This window comes from Rhincodon typus, chromosome 19 (assembly GCF_021869965.1).
Source record: "Rhincodon typus isolate 14 chromosome 19, sRhiTyp1.1, whole genome shotgun sequence".
Lineage (NCBI taxonomy): Eukaryota > Metazoa > Chordata > Chondrichthyes > Orectolobiformes > Rhincodontidae > Rhincodon > Rhincodon typus.
In genome coordinates this window covers 46,161,335-46,184,211 of record NC_063350.1, presented here as the reverse complement: position 1 = coordinate 46,184,211, position 22,877 = coordinate 46,161,335, and the positions used below count along the sequence as shown (strand labels likewise).

General features: G+C 39.0%; 1 protein-coding gene across 1 annotated transcript; it reads right to left on the bottom strand.

The window, feature by feature from the left end:
• Positions 1–152: 152 nt before the first annotated feature.
• On the bottom strand, positions 153–22,729 carry cdk5rap1 (CDK5 regulatory subunit associated protein 1). The gene is made up of 13 exons (XM_020519784.2): positions 22,374–22,729; positions 19,627–19,730; positions 17,008–17,042; positions 16,512–16,612; positions 15,590–15,800; positions 13,367–13,487; positions 11,811–12,041; positions 11,097–11,194; positions 7,967–8,022; positions 6,846–6,976; positions 6,046–6,195; positions 1,957–2,097; positions 153–713 (listed from the first exon to the last, which is right to left on the bottom strand). Exons 1-13 carry the CDS (start codon positions 22,717–22,719, stop codon positions 645–647), a joined length of 1,794 nt encoding a protein of 597 aa, XP_020375373.1. The 5' UTR covers positions 22,720–22,729; the 3' UTR covers positions 153–644.
• Positions 22,730–22,877: the final 148 nt, after the last annotated feature.

Genomic DNA, 22,877 nt, shown 5'->3' with positions numbered 1-22,877 from the left:
TTAGCAACTGGATTAAAACAACATTCAAAGCTAATGCTTCTCTATTACTAACAATTAAAACAATATGGCAATTGAGATTTACTTGCGACAAAATAAAATGCAATTACTACTATCGGTTTTCACTTGATTTCAATTATAGCAATTAGCCAATATTTTCAAGAACTTCAATATTTTAATTTCTTCTCAATTGTGAAGCTCTCTATTGCAAAATATCTTACTTTTGGTGAAAGAAAACGACATACAAAAATGTGAAAACTTTATCACAAAATACATGTGCAACACTTTTACAATTATTCATCTCTTATTGACAGAACAATTTATTACATTTCCTCCATGTTAATATTTTCATACTGTAATAGCAAGCATCTGACATTCTAAACTAACATTGCAGATTTCAACTCATCATCAGGATCAGAAGTTTAAAAAAAACACACATGCACTGGTTATGTCTGAACTCCAAATGGTATGTACTATGTATTCTTTCACCACAGAAGACAAGTCCTAACTTTGCAACTTTCAATAAAACTTCTAATTCAGATGCATAACCACGATACTTTCTTCAAATGATCTTTCAGCACATCTCCAATCCCGGGTATATGTTATTGTCCATTACTGACAGTTTGCAGTTTGTTAGATGTCATCTTTTATGAATAATTCAATGTTGTATGACAGATTGGGGTACCCTTTAAACTCTGAGAGCTGGCCGATGTTATCTGAAAATTTAGGCATAACAAAGTGAATCAAATCTATGAAATATATTTATTTTATGAAAAACATGATTGCAAGTGACTTATTATAATTTACATGAATGTAATTTCCAACTTTTGGCAACTGATAGAAAGAGTGGAAAAATATACCAGTAACCACGTGACCCTGAGCTGCTCTCGTGCACCTCCTTGTAGATGACAGTACAGCGAGAATCTTAAGAGCAGGTTGGGCCAAAGGCTCACAATTTCAGTCCAACACAGTTTATTTTTACTTACAATGGCAATATAAATGGCCAGAATTACTGGACTAATATCATCATAAATAAGAGTCAACTATGGCTTTCGATGCTAGTGAAGCCTATGAAAATTGTTTTCAAACCTAACTCCTCCAGTTAGGTTTCTGTTCTCATCATAGTACTGAATCCGCCCTTATTAAAGTTAAAGTCTAAATCATTTGACCTAAATTTTATGAGGATAGTGAGAAACTGCTCATCCTCAGTTTTTTCAATCTGTCTATAGCCTTTGACAGTTAACCACATCACCCTGCTTCAATGTGTTTTGTTTTTAAATTAAACAGCTAGTTGGAGCTGCCCTCAACTGATTTCATTCTTATTGATCTGAATATTGTCAGAGAAAACGCCTGCAACGAGCTTCTGTTCCCATTCCTTCATCTTTACCACCCCATTACCTTTCCACCTCAGTTAGTTTATAACTATGTGTTGCCCTTGGTGATATTAGTGGTCCATAACACTGCTCTGTGAAATCATTTCAAAATTTCCAAGAAGAATAAGGTTATAGCAGTAACTGCCCTTGCACAGGACTGCGCTTTTCTTACAATCACACTGGTAGATGCCATATTGGATATATAAATTATTTGTTGCTGTAACTGATATTAATACAGGTACACAATGTTAGCTTTGTTTTAAAAAAACAGGTTCTGATCACCAATTAAAATTTAAAACTTCCCTTAAAAAAGGATCACCATTGTTTAATTTTTTTTTACTAAGCCTTCAGAGAGTTGGTCAACAGTACATATGTAATATTTTCCATTGTGGTTTACTGAAGGGAGATATACGGACTGCTTAGTTATGGCTTTGACGAAGCAACCTGTGACTTTATAGAAACAATTTCTGTATTAACTCACACTTGCCATTTATACTTTGAATTCTGCATAAAATGTGACCATTTCAAAGTGCATTACATGTTAGAAGCATTGCTAAAATAAAAAAAATCTTAATTATTCACTTACTTGCACTGAGACATAGTCTCCAGGTCTAATAGGAACAAGCATTCCAGATGACCAGTTACAAGGTATGTCCACACTGGGAAAATTTACTTTAATATTACCATCACTTCTTCCACACAATTCCATCTTAGATCGCTTACTGGCCTGGGAATGTAAAACAAAAAGGAAACAACTGGTAATAGGTTTCTGTAATGGGGTTTTTAAAAAAATGACAAAAACAGTTGCAGGCATAAAATATCAATCAGTCATATATTATGGGTTACACCTGCAATCATTATGTTACATTGTCTACAAACTAAAGTAGTCCTTCATTCTCAAATCGCACATTCTGGGAAACCATCCCATTCCATTAAATGTTGAGGTAAAAAGCAAGAAAATCAGAATGGTCAAATGCTTAGAGAAAACACATGAAACAAAATACAACTAAAATCAACTCAATTGTTACAAGGATTAAACAATATCTTCTCAAACTACATTATATTTGTAAATGCCTGATATTTACAGCAGGAAACAACAAGGTTTTTTTTTAAGTTGGCTATTTTCCGAGATGTATTTGCTAAAAATTTGTGTTGTATTTCAATTTTGAACATTTCACTGTTTAACCATTGAACAAAGCTTGTCCCCACCCTGACTGTGACATTAATACTGTTTGTAGCTTCACAACAAATAGCAGCAACTTCAAACTGATGTGCAAGTCATTGTGGAGCATCTTGACTCTGGAAAATTCTGATGTCAACTGGGGAGTAATTTACTGTGATATGCTATTGCCTAATTGACAGACTGCTGGAAAATACACTATCTTTTGGAAAACAGTGTTGCCTGAAGTCTGGCAAAATAAAGCTAAGCTGAGCTGAGCTAGGGGTTTGGTAGGCAGTGCAAGCAGACCTAGGGGAGAAAGTGGTGGGGAGTGCAGCAGCATGCAGGAAACTCAGGAGTGCATTAATATTGCCACTGATTTACAGAACTACGCCCCTGAGCAGGAGTCAGAAAACAGCTCCTAATAAAATCAAAACTAAAGCAAGGTAAGCTGACATGTGTCCGTGGGTTATTAGCTAGTTTTAATGTACATCCCAACTGTGAATTTTTAAAAAAAAAAAAACAGCACGGGCTCTCTTGAAACTAAAAACAACCATTTCATTTAGAATTATTGAATTTTAAAAAAAAACATTTTAACGTGAGTTTGTATTGAGGAGTTCTCCAGGTGTCAGTGTGGAATGCTCGTTTTTTCTTGTATATATAAATAATCTGGATCTTGGTAAACAGGGGGCAAATTTAAAGTTTGCAACAATATAAAACTTGGGAACACTGAAACATATACAAAGGATAGGCAGAACCTCAAATGGACATTGGCAAGTTGGTGGAGTGAGTGGATAGGTGACAGATGAAGTTCAATGCCAGTATTCTGAGGTGATACATTTTGGTACAAAGAACATGGAGACCCAGCATAAAACAAGGGGTCCTATTCTAAGAAGGTGAGTCATTAAATGTGGTGTGGCAGGGCAGGTAAAAAAGACAGTTAAAGCATAGAGTATTCTCAGGTTCATTCATGAGGGAACAGTGTACAGAAGCAAGGAGGTCACCCTGAACTTATATAGGACACTATTTAGACCTCAGTTGAAGTAGCACATACAGTTCTGGGCACCACATTTTGGGAAGGATGTGAACGTATGGGACAGTACAGAACAGGTTTACTAGAATGGTTCCAGTGATGCAAAACATCAATTAGGAGGATATATTAGTGAAGGTGGGACTGTTTTCTTGGTCAGGAGAAGGGTAAAAGAAAATCTGACTGGAGTTTTCAAATTCCTCATGAGTTCTGGACAGAATAGATAATGAGAAAGTGCCCCCAATTGTAAGAGAATCAACAGCCACAGCACAGATTCAAAGTGCTTTGCTAAAGAAGCAAATATGAGGTTAGAAAAAAACTTCCCACACTGTTTGGGCATGGAATGTCTTGCCCGAGTTATGGGGAAAAGGTAGGAAATTGGCACTAGCAAATGCTCAGCAAGTCAGTGCAGACATGATTGGCCAAAATGGTCTGCTGCAGCACAGCAACAATTCTAGGATTCTGTGTTCAAATTATATGTTATAGGCAAATACTGCATTGGAGATCCATTTATTTAAGTAACCATGGCTTTGCTGATTTCTTGGTCTGTTTTTAGGATTTCCTGACTGGCCAATTAGGATAAGGTTGCTTTCATTCATTGATAACTCCTTTTGTTAGTTCAGTAACTACTTTCTGCACTTACAATTCATAAGTTCCCTACTCTCAAGTTTGAGCTTTTCCTGTTCTGTGAATAATATTAAACAAGTGAATAAAATCTGATAAACAAACCATGCTCACAATCATATTGATATTACTAGCAGCTTTCCAATGGCCATTTGAGTCGTGTACTAGAGATAATCTTCCTCAGGGTATTGTGCTATTGGACACCAACAACGTACTGCTTTCACAACCTGTATGCTATTAGTGGATCTCTTCTGTATTGTTCAGGGTAAGCCTGAAGACACAGTTTAACAATGAAAGAAGCATGAAATAATGTAATTAATTATTCGCTCAGACTATATTATACTGCCGCTACAGTGCAGCAATGAGAATGATCGAAAGTAGAAAGGTCTCAATGTTAGTGACTGAAAGAAACCACGAAGATCTGAATTTGATTTCTGACAAGGAATTACGAAATTCATACGAGTTTTATGATCAGTGGTGAAATGCAAATGCTTCGAGGCCAGTTCAAATGGGTGGAATTGTTAGACTTCAAGAGGATGGAAACATTGGTTTTCCCTGGTTTACATTTAATTACCAACAAGAATGGTACAAGTGCATTTATGTCAAAGTTACTTCAGCACTCAAAGTTAGAGCTGTACAGCAAGGAAACAGACCCTTTGGTCCAACTCATCCATGCCAACCAGACATCTTAAATTAATCTAGTCCCATTTGCCAGCACTTGACCCATATCCCTGTAAACCCTTCCTATTCATATACCCAACCAGATGCCTTTTAAAATGTTGTAATTGTACCAGCCTCCACCACTTCCTGTGGCAGCTCATTCCACATAGGCACTACCCACTCCATGAAAAGGTTGCCCCTTAGGATCCTTTTAAATCATTCCCCTCTCACCTTAAACCTGTGCCCTCTAGTTTGGACTCCTCTACCCTGCGAAAAAGACCTTGGGTATTTACCCTAACCATGCCCCTCATGATTTTGTAAACCTCGATAGGGTTCACCTCTCAGCCTCTGATACTCCAGAGAAAATAGCCCCAGCCTATTCAGCCTTTCCCTGTAGCTCAAACCCTCGAATAATGGCAACATCTTTGTCAATCTTTTCTGGAGGCTTTCAAGTTTCACAACATCCTTCTTATAGTAGGGAGACCAGAATTGAACACAGTATTCAAAAAGCGACTTAACCAATGTGTGGTATAGCCGCAACATGACATCCTAATTCCAATACTCGGTGCACTGACCAATAAAGGCAAGTGTACCAAAGGCCTTCTTAACCAAAACCGAAAGAACTGCAGATGCTGTAAATCAGAAATAAAAACCAGAAATTGCTGGAAAAGCTCAGCAGGTCTGGCAGCATCTGTGGAGAGAAATCAGGTTAACGTTTTGGGTCAAGGGACCCTTCCTCAGAACCAATTCCGAAAAGTTCATCATTACTGTTACAATTGTGCATACATGAGAAAACCTAACATAACTGGCCAAAGACTTTATAATTGACCCTGATCTCATTGCTGTCCAAAGATTAACAACACATTTTTTGAACAAAAACAAAGTTGCTGGAAAGGCTCAGCAGGTCCGTCAGCGTCTGTGAGGAAAGAAATCAGAGTTAACGTTTTGGGTCCAGTGACCCTCCCTTGTTCTGAGGAAGGGTCACTGGACCGAAAATGTGAACTCTGATTTTTTCTTCACAGATGCTGCCGGACATGCTGAGCTTTTCCAGCAACTTTGTTTTTGTTCCTGATTTACAGTATCTGCAGTTCTTTCGGTTTTTAAACACATTTTGATTTGGATTATGTTACTATTTCAGTATTTATTAAATTTATTACAAGAAAGCTTACACTTTAAACATCCTTAATATTCGTTCTACATACCCCTTCCACTAATACGAGTTGCTCACTTCCAACAAGCTTAGAGTTGAGTTTAGTTGCCTCCTCTCGGAAGACAGTGATGAGTTCTTCCAAACGACGTTGTTTCACAATTGCAGGAACGCTGTCCTGTAGTCTATGATAAGAGTGCGTCTTCTAGAAAAGACCAATATTATGTTGGCATTTGATTTTCGGCTTTTGTGTCTGATCACCAGCAGTAGAGAGGAGCCGTGCTTGGTAGGTTTGCGAGAAGACAGAGAATGCAGTGAATTAGACATCACTACTAACTGCTTTCTTCAGTATAGCTCCTTGTTTTGGTTGTAAGTTTGACAAGATGAGGGAATGGAAACTGATCTATCTTTGTGAAGTATAAATATAATTGCTATTTAAAACTTGTTCTAGTTTGGCTTTACAATTAGCTGGAATTGTAAAATCAGAAAATTAACAACCTTGATAGCTTAATTTTCCCAGGCTGTCTCTTCCAAAATTACATGGTTTAATCAATAAGTGCCAGATTATGGGAGCTTTATGGGCTGAGAAACAGATTGAGATAAAAGAATGAGCAACTTTAGGCATTTTAAGCAGCTGCCAGTTTTGATGACCTGGTTTTGAAATAGGGTACAGACAGCAAACAATCCAAAAGTTGTAGAAGCTGTGCATCTCTAAGTCACCTATTGTCTGTTACTCGTTTAAACTAAAACAGCAATCAATCAATCAGTAAGCAATGGGATTATGGGATCACAACACAATGGTCTGCTATATCCATTCCTTCAAATATATTATGAAGATTATCCCGTGTGGCTCACCTTTCTCATGCTGTAAGCAAAAAGATATCCAATGTTATATCTCACTTCTCTAAGAAGAGAGATGGTCTGCAGATGATCGTTCTCAGTCTCCTCACAAAATCCAGCAATGAAGTCACTACTTAAACTTACACCTGTTTTCATAAAGACAATTAGAGAAAAATATAAATGACATCTTAAGACAGTAACACTATACCTGCTATGATAAATTTTTAAAAAGTTTTAGCCTCAGAACTTGAATAGTACTGTAACATTTTATGGACAATTGACTTCATGGGATTAGACCCAACACCTACACAAGACATCACTGCAGCCCATCACCACTCAATACCTAGCCCTACTTTAGCCCACTCCATGAATTCCATGAACGTCTCCGCAATAGTTTGATTCTCAGACCCTCCCACAGCAAAGTTATTGCCTCTCAAACACTACCCTCAAATTCCACATGAATTGGTCACATTTTTCTGCAGATTTCAACCCCTCCTTTTGCTGGTGAGCACCTTATTTTAAGGGATCACCCCAAAATCACTGAATTTCTTGTTCTATCCCAGACACCGTCTGACAATTCTAAACCCTGACATTTCCTACTAGCTCCTCACAACAGTCATTGGATGAGTGGTCCTTACCTCAAATCCTGTTTGCATTATCTGAAGCTATTAATTATAATTGTCCCAGTAGTGCTCTCATTCCAAGAGCAAACCAAAAAAAGTGACAATTATTTTAACTGGTAAGGTAATTAATCTAATATTAATATTTTATATTAAAAATGTCCATTGCTTGACACCTGACCTCAATAATTCTTTGCATCCGATAGCAGCCTAAACATAGTTTTCTCGGGGGCCATAAATTCGACTATCAACTTCAAAACAAAACTACTGTACTCCAACTAACCTTCAGAACACAAAGCCTGCATGTGACTATCAGAAGAACACATTTACCCTGTAGATCTGCAGTAACATAAAATTAAAGCAATTTTCCATTTAGAAACAAACTCCAAATTACTTCTCCCAAGCAGACCTACATTCTCAGATTCCACAAATGAAACTAAATAAGTTTGAATACACAAACCAAACTCTCACATATTAAAGTATAGCATTATGTCAGAAAATAAGGAAGGTGATTACCTGGAATGATCCTGCGTACGTGTTCAACAAGTTCTAAGTATGCTTCTCTAGTATATCTGCAATGAAAAAATAACAAACAATTAAGGAATAAAAAACACCAAAAAGACTAACATTTACTTCACACATTTAATATAAGGAACTTTAGAAGGATAAAAATCTGCAGATCAGCAGAACAAAGAACATGACTGCAGGTTTGATCAAACATTCAGGGTGGAAATGAATTCTTGCCTCTGTGGTGAGGTTAGTGGTGGGGTGATTGTGGGTAATTTAATCAGATGGAAGGATGCTTCCAGGAACTTTGTCACCTTCTCAACCCCGTCCTAATCAAATTCAATGGCAAAAGGATCTGTGAACCTTTCCATCCACCTCCAAAATCATTGCTGCTGGTACTAACCGAGTGGCAAGCAGAGGGTTCCCCATGCAGGATGCACAAGCAAACGTGTGTTGGACTTTGTGAAACTTGCTCAAGGTCACTCAGTATGCGATCAAGGGACACAGCATTGAGGTGGTGGTGCAGGCTTGTGAAAGCCAACCATCATCTTTGCTGACAATCTCTTGTCCATGAACCTGATCTAGCAAATTCCCTTTGGCCGTCACTCATCTGTGGCCTGGGATCTAGCAATGATATAAAGCTTTGAATGAGAGTTTTACTAACAACAGTACTACCTCATGGTGCTCTGAGCTCTTGCCAGATAGGATTTACACTCAGGATCCTGATCCCCGGAGAGCCAGCTTCATGACGCTTAGCTCTCCACGCCATGGAGAGATGTCTGTTGCCTTTATTATATCAACACTCAACATTGAGCTTGTGATAGAGTAGGCTTTTGAAGATGGAAAGAGATTAAGTTGAAGGAGTTGCGATTTAACTGAAGTAACATGTGCAATAATAATAAAGACTAAAAAAAAGAAACAGTGGGTACGTGCTAGTTGGTATACTTGAAAGGGATGGTTAGTCACCTTCTTGGACTCTTGCAGACTGTAAAAATTCTAAAATGCTGTTAGGTAGGGACTTAAGACCACAAGATATAGAAGCATTATTAGGCCATTTGACCCATCGATTTTACTCCACAATTCAATCATGGCTGAGATAGTAGGAACTGCAGATGCTGGAGAATCTGTGATAACAAGGTGTAGAGCTGGATGAACACAGCAGGCCAAGCAGCATCAGAGGAGCAGGAAGGCTGATGTTTCGGGCCTAGACCCTTCTTCAGAATTGGCCTGATGTGTTCATCCAGCTCTACCCCTTGTTATCTCTACACCTTGTTATCTCAATCATGGCTGATATGTTTCTCAACCCCATTCTCCCCGTAACCCTTCATCCCCTTACTAATCAAGAACTTATCTATCCCGGTCTTAAATACACTTAATGACTTGGCCTTCACGGCCATCTGCAGCAGAGTTCCAGAGATTAACCACTCTCTGGGTGAAAAATTCCTCATCTTAGTTCTAAGAGGAGGTTGCCACTTCACTAAGGCTGTGCCCTTGGGCAGGTCCTAGTCTGTCCTACTAGTGGAAACATCTTCTCCACATCTGTTCTATGCAGGCCTCGCAGTATTCCCTAAGTTTCAATGAGATCCTCTCTCATTCTTCTAAACTGAGTACAGACCCAGAGTTCTCAACTGCTCCTCATCCGAGAAGCCCTTCATCCCTGGGATCATTCTTGTAAAGCTTCTCTGCACCCATTCTAAGGCCAGCATATCCTTCCTTAGGCACAGGGCCCAAAACTGCCCACAATATTCCAAATGTGGCCTGACTAGAATGTTATACAGCCTCAGCAGTACGTCCCTGCTCGTATTATGGCCCTCTTGAAATGAATGCTAACATTTGTCTTCCAAACTGCCAACTGAACCTCTACGTTAACCTTGAAAGAATCCGGAACTAGAACTCCAAGTCCCTTTGTGCTTCAGATTTCTGAAGTCTTTTCCCATTTAGAAAATAGTCTATGCCTCTATTCTTTATAAAGTGCAGAACCTCACACTTTTGCACATTGTATTCCATTCGCCACTTTTTTGCACTCTCCTAATCTGTCCAAGTCCAAGTCCTTCTGCAACCTCCCTGCTTCCTCAACACAACTTGCCCCTCCATCTATCTTTGTGTCATCTGTAAGCTTAGCAGCAATACCCTCAGTTCATTCGTCCAGATTGTTAGTGTACAACATGAATAGTTATGGTCCCAATTCTGACCCCTGTGGGATTCCACTAGTCACTGGCTGCCATCCTGAAAAAAAAAAGCCTTTAATCACCACTCTTTGCATTCTGCCAGTCAGCCAATCCTCTATCCATGCCAGTGCCTTGCCCTAACATCACAGACTCTTATTTCATTTAACAGCATCTTGTGAGGCACCTTGTCAAAGGCCTTCTGGACTTCCAGGATTTTGATCCAATGACACTGAACGAATGTTGATAAATTTCCAGGTTAGAAAGGCATGTGACTCAGAGATGGTGGCACTTCCATGCCTCTGTTACTCTTATTCCCAGTGGTAGGGGTGCACGGTTTGGGATGTCTCATCAGAAAAGCCTTGGCAAGTTGCTGCAGTGCATTTTCCAGATGGTAACCACTGAAAATACAGTGTGCCAATAATGGAAGAAATGAATGTCTAAAGTAGTGGATCTCTATAAAATTGAGTTTTGTCCTAAATGGTGTTGAATTTTGCACACCCAGGTAGGTAGGGACTATTTCATCACAGGTGAGGCTCGTGCCTGCAAATAATGGAAAAATACAGGGGAGGCAGCTATCACAGAATTCCCAATCTCTGATCTGCTACTCTAACCACAGCTATATTATGTGGCTGGTCCTGATAGGTTTTTGGTCAATGTTGATACCCAAGATGATGCTAGTGATGGTAATCCGCATTCAGTATCAGAAGTTTCAGCCATGCAGAGCAGAAAACTGGCTTTAATCTATACTACAGCTATTAATCTAAAAATGCACCCTGAAATTGTAATAATGCCTCCAATATTGAATATAAACACGAGCACACAGACTACGTGAGCTGAATGGCCTGGTTCATTGCAGTAAATTCTCTAATTGTTCAGTCAATAATAGAATTCAAGAGTATGAGTGATCTCTTTCTGTACCATAATGACTTTGAACAGAGGACTTCATAAACTCTTAGCAGAAAATATTTTACCCTCGTCTCATAGCTTTAAGGACAGCAGTGCTTCCACTCTGCGCAGGCAAATGGATGTGTTTGCAAATGTTGGCTCTTTCCTGGATAAGGTGTAAAACCTATGAGGGTGAAAATAAAGTGGGGTGGGGGTAGAAGAACGGGAGAAGAGGAAACACCATTTTCAAATTAGTACACACAAACATTGAACCAAAAGAAAAATAAGAGATTTTAAATGAATGGTTATCCAGCTAATAGTAATAGTACATTTCTTAGACTTCTTTCTATAAATGGCATAATGTTGCACAAATTACATCGTTAATTACTAGAAATAGCACTCAAGACATGAAGTATAATTAAACTGAAATAAACATTGTGCATTCATATTCCCCCAGCTTTTAACAGCCTGTCCAATACTGCAATAAAGAGTATTTTGTAGAAATGAGTTAGGGTTAATATTTCAGAATGTCAGGATCTGCTAGATATTCCCAAATGAATTTATTAATTTTAGAATTTTAAAGTTACAATTTTTTCTTGGATTTCTTCCCCTCTGCACCATAGCACATAGCTCCCCGACAGTTTCCAGCATGTGCATTTCTTCAAAATCCATTCTCTCATGAACATTGCTTTGGTGACACACTGCCAAAATTTATTTACGTAGAACTGCACAGAGGACCAGTATACTTGGAGAAACTTTAGTACTGCCATTTGAACAGTTGAGAGCCAACAGCATCTCACCTCATCTGGGAAATCCTTGGGGTGAGGAGATGTGAAACGGATTCTCATCTCAGGATCGATTCTCGAGACCTGATCTAATAAATCAGCAAAACGTAAGCCTCCATGTTTATTCCTATATATGGTATTAAATCCCCGGCTCAGACGTGTGGGTTCCTTCATACGAAACGAAACCTCTGATGCATCGCAATAACTGTTCACATTCTGTCCTAGTAACGTAACCTCCTTCACTCCCTGAAATAAGAGGCAAAATTCCTTTTAGGCAGACTCTGAATAGCATCCAGCGTATACCAATTACTGAAAATCCCATTTTCTTTTTTCACACCGATTTTCACCCAATCCTAGAATGGTACCTCTAAGTCCCTGTGGGCGACCTTCTCTCTTCGAGAGATTAGGTCAGTCTTCCATGTTAAAATTGGTTACCCAAAGTCAGAACAAGTGACAGAAGATTCTGTAAGTGCCAAACTGAGAATTTGTTGTGTGCATAACCTAAGATATAGGTTTGAATGGTGGCAGCTGGTGGATAAAAATAATTTAACCTTCTTGTACCCATCCAATTTTGTCTGTAGCTAGCATTTAACTGAAATCTACGGTTTACATTCTAATTTTCCAAACTTAAGTAGGATTATAAAATGGTGTCCACTAGAAGATCAATTGATCTTAGCTAATTAAAGCAGCAAAAACTGGTTTCTCTCTAACGGGGGCTGACAGGTCATTCATGTTGGAAGCATATAAAACCAGTCAACTTATTCCAAATATAACAGAGTGCTGAAACAAAAAAAAAGAGAGGAAGTTGGAAATACTCAACTGGTCTAGCTGCACTTGTGGAGAGAAAGCAGAATTAACAACTTGGGTCCAGTGACCCTTCTTCAGAACTTGAATAGAGTGCTGGAGTTAGGGTGATTAATGGAGTGTAGCTTACAATAGGCAGAACAAAGGAGGAGGTTTTGCAGCGTCAGCGTAAGGAATCAGGCAGTATATTAAGATAGAAACTTGAAGGTCAATCTCTGGATGAAAATCACATTAGCGAGATGAACAAGCATCTTAAAAGAACTCTGTGGGAGAAATATGTTCCAGGTTTTAGGAGACTGGAAAACAGTGATGGGGAAAAGGGGATCTGTTGAGACAGTCACAACCTGAAATGTTCTTGAGCTGACATTCTTGCAAGCCACATAACTAGGGAGATGGAGAGGATTTTAAAATAAAAGAAGTGTGGGCAAGGCATCAAATCTGGTAAGTTGTGGTGAATCAAAAAGTAGAGATAAGGCAAGATAGGAAGGTAAGAATACAGGAAAGGAGAAACCACACTGACAGTAAGGAATAGAGAGTACTAAAAGGAAACTTACTCAGCAGATAAGGCTAGAGATTATAAAAAAAAGGATAAAGCTAAAACATTTTTTCTGAATACATGTAACATTTGAAACAAAAGGAATTAATTGAGACTGCAAACAGAAAGAAATAAGTACAATTATGTACAAAGTACATAAATACAAAGGTGTAGCTGCAGGATGACAGATTGGTACCTGAATATTGCAAGTTATTGGAATAATTATAATTACCTGATCTGAAAGCATTTTGACTTCTTTTAAGATTGATGAAATCGGTCTGCTTCGTTCCCGTCCACGGGTAAAAGGAACAATGCAATAGCTACACATGTTGTTGCATCCACGCATGACAGAGCTACAGCAAGAGAAATACTCAGTTGGACTTTCTTCAGTATTAGCCAAGCCAAGATAATTCTGACCTGGCAATTATTCATGGAGACCAGCAATAGTAACGACACAGCTACATAACAATATACTGTACTGATGAATATTTAATTGAATGAAAAAACACAAACACCAAAAAATTAATCTCCACGACAGTTTGACATAAAGCAGAGGGACCGAGAACTCACTACTGAAATTAACTGCATGATCCCAGGCTTTCAACAATGAATGAACAGTTTTCAAAAGGCAGACACTCCTTTATGAGGGAGAGACAAATAAATCACATGAAGGCATTTTTTCCACAAGTCCTCACGTATACCTGAAAAAGCAGTATTCTCAGAAAGCTAGGATAGGCCACCAAAAATACACTTTACGCCATGGACACGGTATGTTATGAAGCAGTAGGGCAGAAAGAGTGGAAATGGTCAGTTAATCTCATAGGCAGGGATGGAAAAATAATAAATTTTACAGCAGAGCAATTAAAATGTTAGATGCATTCCTCAGTTAACTGGCATTAATTACACACTTCCAAAATATGTACAAGTCATAGAAAGTGAAGAGGCACCACATATTTCGCATACATATATGTTAGACAATGAGGACAAAATTATGACAGATGAAGGGCTGACTGAATATGGACACCGTGGTTTAGAAATGCAAGACAAAGCTATTTGTCCCAAAGGGAATCTATTGAAGATTTGTATGCACTAACTTATCTACACTAATCCCACTTTCCAGCACTTGGTGCAGAGCCTTGAATGTTTTCATCCACATACATTTTAAAAATTAAGAGTTTGCCTGCCCCATCTACCTCCCCAGGCAGAAAAGATTTATCCTCAAATCTCCTCTAAACCTCTTGCTCTTCACCTTAAAATTTATCCATTATTAGCTGCTTCCTGTTCAAGCACCTCAATCTTTTACACCCAAGTCAGGGCCCCACTCAGCCTTCTCTGCTCTGAAAACAAACCAGCCTATCCAGTCTCTCTTCACAGCGAAAATGCTCCAACGCAGGCAACGTCCTGGTGAATTTCCTCTGCAACCCCTCCAGTGCAACCACATTTTTCCAATAGTATGATGATCAGAACTGCACACAGAACTCAAGCTATCTACACCACACTATGTCTTGCATGCCTTCTCAAACACCCTATTAACTAAATGCCATCAGGGTTCTGTGGACAAGCACCCCAAAATCCCTCTGTTCCTTTGAGTTCCTAATGTCCTGCCATTCATTGAGTACTCCCTTGTCTTGTTACTTCTTTCAAAGTGCATCACCTCACTTTTCAGGGTAAAATTCCATCTGCCACTGATCTGCCCATTTGACCAATCTGTCTATATTTTCCTGAAACCTAAGAGCTTCTGTCTCACTATTAACCACTTGGCCAGCCTGTGCATCATCCGCAAACTTATCATCTCCTCCCAACATTCTTACCTACATTGTTTACATATATTTCGAACAGTAAAGGGATCCAGCATGTATCCCTGTGGTATACCATTGGGCACTGGCCTCTGAGCACATAAATAGTCTTGTACTACTACCTTTTGTCTGCTATAACTAAGCCAACTTTTGGATCCATCTTGCTTAGTTACCCTGGATTCCATGTGCTTTTATCTTCCTTATCAGTCTCTTATGTGGGGTCTTGTCAAAGGCTTTGCTAAAATTCATAAGTAGTACATCAATGGTGCTAGCCTCATGTACACACCTGATCATCACCTCAAAAAAACGTAAATCAAATTTGTTAGGCATGGCTTCCCTCTGACAAAGCCATGCAGACTATTCATGATCAAACCTTGCCTAACCAACCAAGCCACGGTTGACACTACTGTGTTCAGTTCTGCACCTGCAATTTCAAGGATGGAAAATTCATCATCTTTTTTATTCCAACTGAAATTTCTGAATCCAAGATATATATGCCAATATTGTGCTTTCTCTGCAACTCTCCAAGGCCTTTGTTTGCTTCTTAGTGAACTGAAAGGAAATGACTACAGGTTGAGGTTCACAAACAGCGTATGCTTCAACTGACACATTATACTCCCATCCCAAACTAGGAGTCAGTACATAGAGATTACACTTACATAAATGCAGACTTTGTCTTGGCATCGACTTGAACTGGCATGACATCTGCATAGGTTTCATCCAGTGACAATAAAACATTCACAGCCTTTTGGCCTGCTTCAGCCACTGTTAGCAGTCTAGGAAGATCACGGTAGGAATCTGGTCCAGCAAGTACATCGACAAGTTTTTCTTTTTCCAGGATTTCCTCTTTAAGTCCCTCAGCCATGCATCCTATCATAATGCAGAAATAGTACTATATCATTCACTCTCAGTAGGCAACTTCCTTCTTTAGAGGCAAGATGGACCAGAAGAGATGGTGTAAGACCAGGAGAAAGTTCTCTAAAACTTCAGCTAGAGAACAGGATGTTACCTTTACTACTTTAATGAGATCAACACACTATGCTCACTGTCTGTCTGTCTTCTGGTTTTAGTGAACCATCCTCGACTGTCACAAGATGTATAATTGACCTAATTAACAAAGTATTGTACCCACTGCTTCCTAACAAGTTACACAAGAGCTCACTGTGGGCCCGGAATCCAATATTTTACAGCAACTATAAGGATGATTACAATAGGCAGCTGAATAATGGCAAACATAGATAAAAGTCAGAATTATGATGTACATGTTGAATACATGAATCGTTAATACATATTCAAACGCCATCACTGGGTTACTATACCTTCAACATACCTCCTGTCTCTTATTTCCTTGAAGTGCAGTGTTTTGGTTCCAGGTTAACACTCAAGTTTCCGAGTATTGTCTTGTGGAAAAGCTGGCCATTTTCCCATGGCAAGAGTCCCACACAACTGTAATCACTTTATGGCTGATGTGTTTCAACTGGTTGACTGATGACATTCATACAGGTAAAGATGGTATAAATTGATTTCCTCTATGGTTAACCATATGTTTGCATCAAAAAAACATTAGATTAGCTAACGTACCTAAAATTCCTATTTTAAGTGGAACTTGAGACGTCGTCCGCTTGGATTTCAGGGATGCAAGCTGCTTCAGCCTGTTCCAGATTGTTTGCTCTGCCTTCTCCCTGCAATTAAAAAAGTTCTTTTTTTCCCTTATACATTCACAGCTTATTTTTACCTTATGATATACTGAACTTGTAGCTCCCCACGTATATGTTAATGTGATACCCCTCCCTCATCCAATATTTCAGTAGCAGCTAATAGATGTTGTTAATATCTTTTCAACTGGATGACATAAAATTCATGCATATTGGCAACATGCCTCACTTCCACCTCATGATTAATGGTGGGAGGTCAGGCATCTAATTTACAATTGATCCCTGCCAGCAATTGGTGACCATGAACATTTACACCATTATACATGTGAATGAAATAAGTTGAACAACACACTGCTAAAACACAGCAAAAATACAGATTAAAATAAATGTCATTGAAACAAAGATTCAAAGAAAGATAATACCTGATTGAACATGTTACTAGTAAGATCACATCTGCCTGCATCAAAAGAAAGAAAGACAGATTAGTTCTCAAATGGTCATTAGGTCAAAAATGCATGGAAATCGAAGTGTATGCTCAGTGTATTTCACTGAATTAGAGATAACAGTGTTGTAGCAAAATGCTGAAACAATGACAATGACTAGAATTGACTGAAGTAAAAATACACCACTAACTCACCACATTATAACTAAAGAGGTGTCTGTACCCGTATTATAATCTTGTGGTTTTGTCTGTTCTAACTTGTTTTCTTTTCATATAAAGCTTAGTGGAAAGCCACACTTCAAAAATATTAGTTCTAAACTGCTGGGGTTTTCAGTGATTCCAGATGTAATCACCACATATTGGAGTTTAAATATCATTACCTACATGAAAATTGCAATACAGAAAGTAATTTCTTCCATTTCTGCCTCAACTTTAATGGAAAACCAAAGAATCAATAAAAAAAATTAATTATTGGAGGGTTTTTCACATTCATTAATCAAAAAAATGCTGAACATTTAGAAGTCCTGAGATTTTATTTGACAGCAAAACAAACATGATTTACACAATTATTGTATTAGTACTGAGCAGCAAGATGAATGGAAGTGTGTTTTGGCAAAGGCCAATGTTGATAAACAAGACGACTTTAGGTTTAGAAATCAAAAGAGTTGACAAAGCACAGATGCAAAGTTCTTGAAAGCCGGGGGCACACAATTGGAAGAATTACTGACTGGTAGCAGAAAAAGTGCAAAGGTAACAAACAGAAAATTAGTAAGAGGCAGTTTATGAACAGACATGCTGTTGTAGATTGAATTAGATACAGTAGGTTATTTCAGAGAACAACCTCCACATGTTGAATAATTTTGCAAGCATTTAAGGTTAAATGAAATGATAGCTCAAATGTTTTATGATTTGGTGACCTCATGAACTGAGGCACACCATCAATCTTGACATTAACGTAACTCTGGTCATCATTCACTGTCTTGTTCTGAAGGGAAATCATTTTCACAACTGATTTTATAGCTTGTATCTCAAACACTAACTTGTTTTATGAAATACAATTTGGAGTTCTGTTTTCAATACACTTGGATCTGCATACAGTGCAATTATTAATGTCTAAAGTGGTGTTTTCCAATAGGATTTTGATGCTCGTCAAACCTGTACCATGACACAAATTAAACGAATGCAGCTTTAAGCTGACAGCGATCAAGACGAGTAAGCTCACTGCCAGTGCTAAAACGACAGCTTCAAAGCAGTTTTAGAATTGAACTGTTCTGCAAATCAAGTCTGTTCACTCCCTCAAATGGTGGTGATAATCTGCTAAAATGGTTTTGTTTCTGACAATATTCTCTCAGTTATTTAATAAAAATGCAAACTTCAAGAGTAGCTAACCAGTATTTCTACTTGGATATAAAGTCCACATCATCCATGCTGGTGGACTTTTGAGGAGGAAATATACAAAGGAACACAATGGGATACGAGTTACGAGTTTTCCCAAAATGTCACTAAATTATCACAGACAGGCTATTCCGCTAGAGTCCAGGAGAGAGCATCTACATGTTCAGCATGCTGGAATGCACATGGAAGCTCACTCTTGGACTGTAAAGACTAAATTCATGATGAATTACAATGAAGCTGGAACATTTGCCTCGATTGTGTTAAGAGGGAGGATCTCCAGTAATACTCTGCTGTGAAAGACACTTGTGGTTGGATGTATCTAGACTGATAGGTAAAAGTTGCCATTGGCCTAGTCGACCACAGTGCTGTTTCTCATAAGACAGCGTTGATTTAAATTGAGGGTCACCATGCTTCAGGTGAGGAGAGTCCTTCGTGGTGATTTCAGTCAGTGTGGTAACTGAACCCACGCAGTTGGCATCACTCGATGTTGCAAATCAGTCATCAAGCCAACTCAGCTAACTGACCCCTCTGGACTGATAAAGAATAAGAACCGAACATAACTCTTGTCATGTTAATACTTCAGGTGTTTTTTTCCAACTGTATTTTGGGCCTTTTTTAACATTCAGTCTCTACAAGTAACATAGTACTCTGTCACTCATCATTTCCAAGCAGTGTCTGCTCATTTAATAGACCATCTGCTCTTAGCCATCCATCTTTCACCCCAATAGTATCCTAATCCTTTCAGTCATTCATTTCAATAGATCTATTAAGATCAAGGCAAATATTTTGGATGCTACTGCACTGCCCCAAATTGCTTAATAATCACATTCTCATTATCAACTGTGTAGCATATCAATTGCTCAGGAACTTCAACAGTTTTATGAAAACTGCCAACTACCAACTAAATTAAACCAAGCTTTTTCTCAGACTATAGGAGTGTCACTAGATTCACAAGAAAACAGAAATCAGACTGTGGTGCTTCTTCAGTCCCACAGATTGAATGCCATCATTTAGAGTCACCCACGAAAAATGGGAAACGGGAAATGACAACGTTAGTATTTTTCTTGTTTGAATACTTTCAAGACAATACTCTGTGGCTCAAATTTTGAATAGCATCAATTTGCCACATCTGTGGTCAATTTGTCACATAGTAAACATTGAACACCAATCGTACTACAAATCAACAATATGGATATAAATTTACCTCTGTACAGCTGCTACTTTTCACGTAACCATTTTGCTGGAGGATGGACCAAGCAATTTCTGTGTCACTAACATTCATTTGGCACCCATAGGTTTCAAAATACACTAAAAATGGCAAACATTAAAACATATCAAATACTAGAAATGGGAGTCAAGACAAACTGTGGGTACTCGTATATCAAGCACAGCAACAGTCATCGAATGAACAATCTTACAATTCAATTTTGTCCTCTATTGATTCAGTGTGTTACCACCTATAGGCTCTTATATAAATGCAAGTTATCACGTAACATGGAGTTCATTTTTTAATAACAGACATGCCAGTTATTTCAGCAAAATTGCACACAATAATAAATTATGAACAATTTCAGCACCTATTTTATATTTCATACACTGAAAGGCAATAACAAGTGTTATAATGCATTCAATTTCGTTGCTATTCATTTGCACGATTGCCAATTTGTGAAATTTCATCTTTTGCCAGGAACAGCATATTTTTTCAGGGCTATACATAAGAAAATGCAGTATTAAAATGTGACAATAATTTTACTTTTATTGTAAGTGAGGCATACACTGTCTATCATTGACAGCATGGTTTTAGGTAGTTACACCATGTAGAAATTTGAAAATAAAACTGGCCAAAATCACCAGAAACAGTTGATTTCCTGCTTCCTGTACCTCCAAAAGTATAATCAATGTTTTCATGTCAGAGAAATAAGACTTTGACCATATGAACATAGTGAAACGATGATGGATTTTTCAACTTCAACCCAAATTAGGTATTGACTATTCCAATGCAGGATTAACTCAATTTACATAACAGGTGCAAGCTGCAGACAAAAACTGGATTTGGCACTAGGGCCTCATCAACCACACAGAAACACAGTGGGGGAGGAATTAATTTGAAAGCATGTTGCCAATCAAACACAGACAACTGTATGTGGCAACAGAACTATTCACGATCATTCTCAAAGTGTCCATTTAAAAAAAAAATCTTCAGGCTTGTGAATTCTCACAAAACGAAATGATTGCGACAAGAAATCAGAAGGCAAAAATCATAGTATCAAAGAATGATTACAGCAAAGGAGGCCACTCGGCCCACTAATCTTTCTCGATTGCCCACAAGAGCAAACCCATAGTCCCACTCTCATATTTCCTCCTAGTCCTGCAAGTCAAATCTATGTTCACACAACGGAATAGCACAACACTCCGTCTGTCCGAGAGCTAAAAAGTGGACATGAGGCAGTTTGCAGTTAGGTCAGAAAAGCCTACAATAGAACATTGCCAGATAAGGTACATTATGTGTGTTAACTGCGGTACTGTGTGATTAGTCACAACACAAACTGACTGTGCACAGTACTGATCACTTTATTTAAAGTTGAAGATGTTTAAGAGATAGTTAAAGAAGGTTTAGTAGACTACAGTAATAACTGGAATGGGCAGATAGTCTTGAGAAAAAGTTGGACACACTAGATTTGTATCTGCTAGAGTTTAGAGTAAAAAGGTGACTTGATTAAATACACAATATCCTGAACGGTCTTGACAGGTCAGATGTGAAAAGGATGTTTCTTAAGAGAGAATCTAGAATGAAGTGACACTTTAAAAATCAAGAGTCACCCATTTAAAATGGATTCAAGATCATTTTTTGCAAAGGGTCATGAGTCTTTGGAACACTTGCAGAATAATTGGTGTAATCAGAATTCATAAATCTATCAAAGAGACGTGCAGAGGTTGATCATTTAGCTCATCTGTTGTGCCTTTCAATGATATCACAGCTGATCTGGAAATCCTCAACTCCACTTTCCTGCATTTTCCCCATAATACTTGATTCCTTTATTGATTACGAATCTATCTCAAAATTGAGTATATTATAACAATGTACCTTTCAAAGCCATTTGCTGTCAATAATGCCAGATTCATTATGCTCAGAGAGAAGAAACTACTCATCTGTCTTAAATGGGCAATACCATATTCTAAGATTATGCTCTCTGGTCATAGACTATTCTCTCTGCATGTAGCCTATCGAATTCCCAAAGAATCTTACATGCTGGAATAAGGTTACCTCTTGTTCTTCTAAATTCCACTGAATACAGGATCAAACTACCCACCCTCTCCTCTAAAGACAGTCCCTTCAAATGCAGAATCGATCTCAAACGTTCGCCGAACTCTAATGCCAGTCTTTGTTTTAAGGCAGTGGTAGATAGATTCATGTCAAGCAAGGGGAATGCAGATTTAAAGTTAGTTAGATCAGCCATGATCTCCCTGAATGATAGCGGAGGCTCAAGGGACTGAATGGCCTGTTCTTGCTCTTAAGTTGTATCCTCAAAAGCATTTCAGACCCATTCGTTTTCAATGAGAAACAAAGGTGCTGGAAATCACAGCGGGTCGGGCAATATCCATGGAGAGAGAGCAAGCTAACGTTTCGAGTCTAGATGTCTCTTCATCGTTCTCATTGATACATTGCAGCACATCCTTCCAAGTGTTTTTTGCATCAAAATGCTTAAATTTATACAAGAGGACCTTCTGCGACTGCTAAGATATCGTGCCTTGTTGCATAAATGGCGGCTTCAAACATTAGAGCTCATAAGGAGGGCTTTAAGAAACCTGCAGCCGTGGATTTTTGAGGTTCTGGCGTTCGCTAACGGAGGAATTGGATTGAAAACATTCGAGCAACGTGAAATCGGCGTTAAGTGAGGGGAGACTCCCGGAGAGTGTCAGGAGTGGTAGTAGATGGGCAGGTGGACTCACCTCTCCTCCCGCTGACGGACACTCCGGGCCCACTCAGGTAGGGCGCCGGCAGCTCCTCCTCTCCCCGCCCGCTCCGCGCACCATTCTCCGGCACCGTCCGGAGAAACTCCCTCAGACTGGGACCGCCGGCCTGTCTAGCAGCGCTGGGAGGCGGCGCCGGCCCGTCCCGTGTGTACCTGACCACGATCCCGGCCAACTGCCCGTCAACCGGGCAGACGGTGGACTGTAAGAAGCCCCTCACCGCCCTGAGCCCCTTCATGATAGGAAACCCTGGCAACAACGGCGACGTCAGTGCGCAGGTCAGGAAACAGCGACGGCGCGAGTGTTGGCAACGACCGAAATTCATCGGCGGCGGGTGTCTCTCCGCATGCGCAGAAGCAAAATTGAGGGCTGTCCGCCACCATCTTTATACAGGAGCGGTGGAGCATGCGTGCGTTAAATGGGCAGCCTTCGCCATCTTTGTAAATCATCATAAAGCCCGCATGCGTCAAGCCGTCAACTCAC

What these genes read in the sequence shown, in the direction of transcription:
- cdk5rap1 (XM_020519784.2), bottom strand. Translation starts at nt 22,719, where the DNA reads ATGAATTTCGGTCGTTGCCAACACTCGCGCCGTCGCTGTTTCCTGACC. An exon ending in ACTTAAAATAGGAATTTTAG is followed by an intron (nt 15,801 to 16,511) that starts GTACGTTAGCTA and finishes GCATTATGATAG; the next exon opens with GATGCATGGCTGAGGGACTT. An exon ending in GAGACTATGTCTCAGTGCAA is followed by an intron (nt 714 to 1,956) that starts GTAAGTGAATAA and finishes CTAAATTTTCAG; the next exon opens with ATAACATCGGCCAGCTCTCA.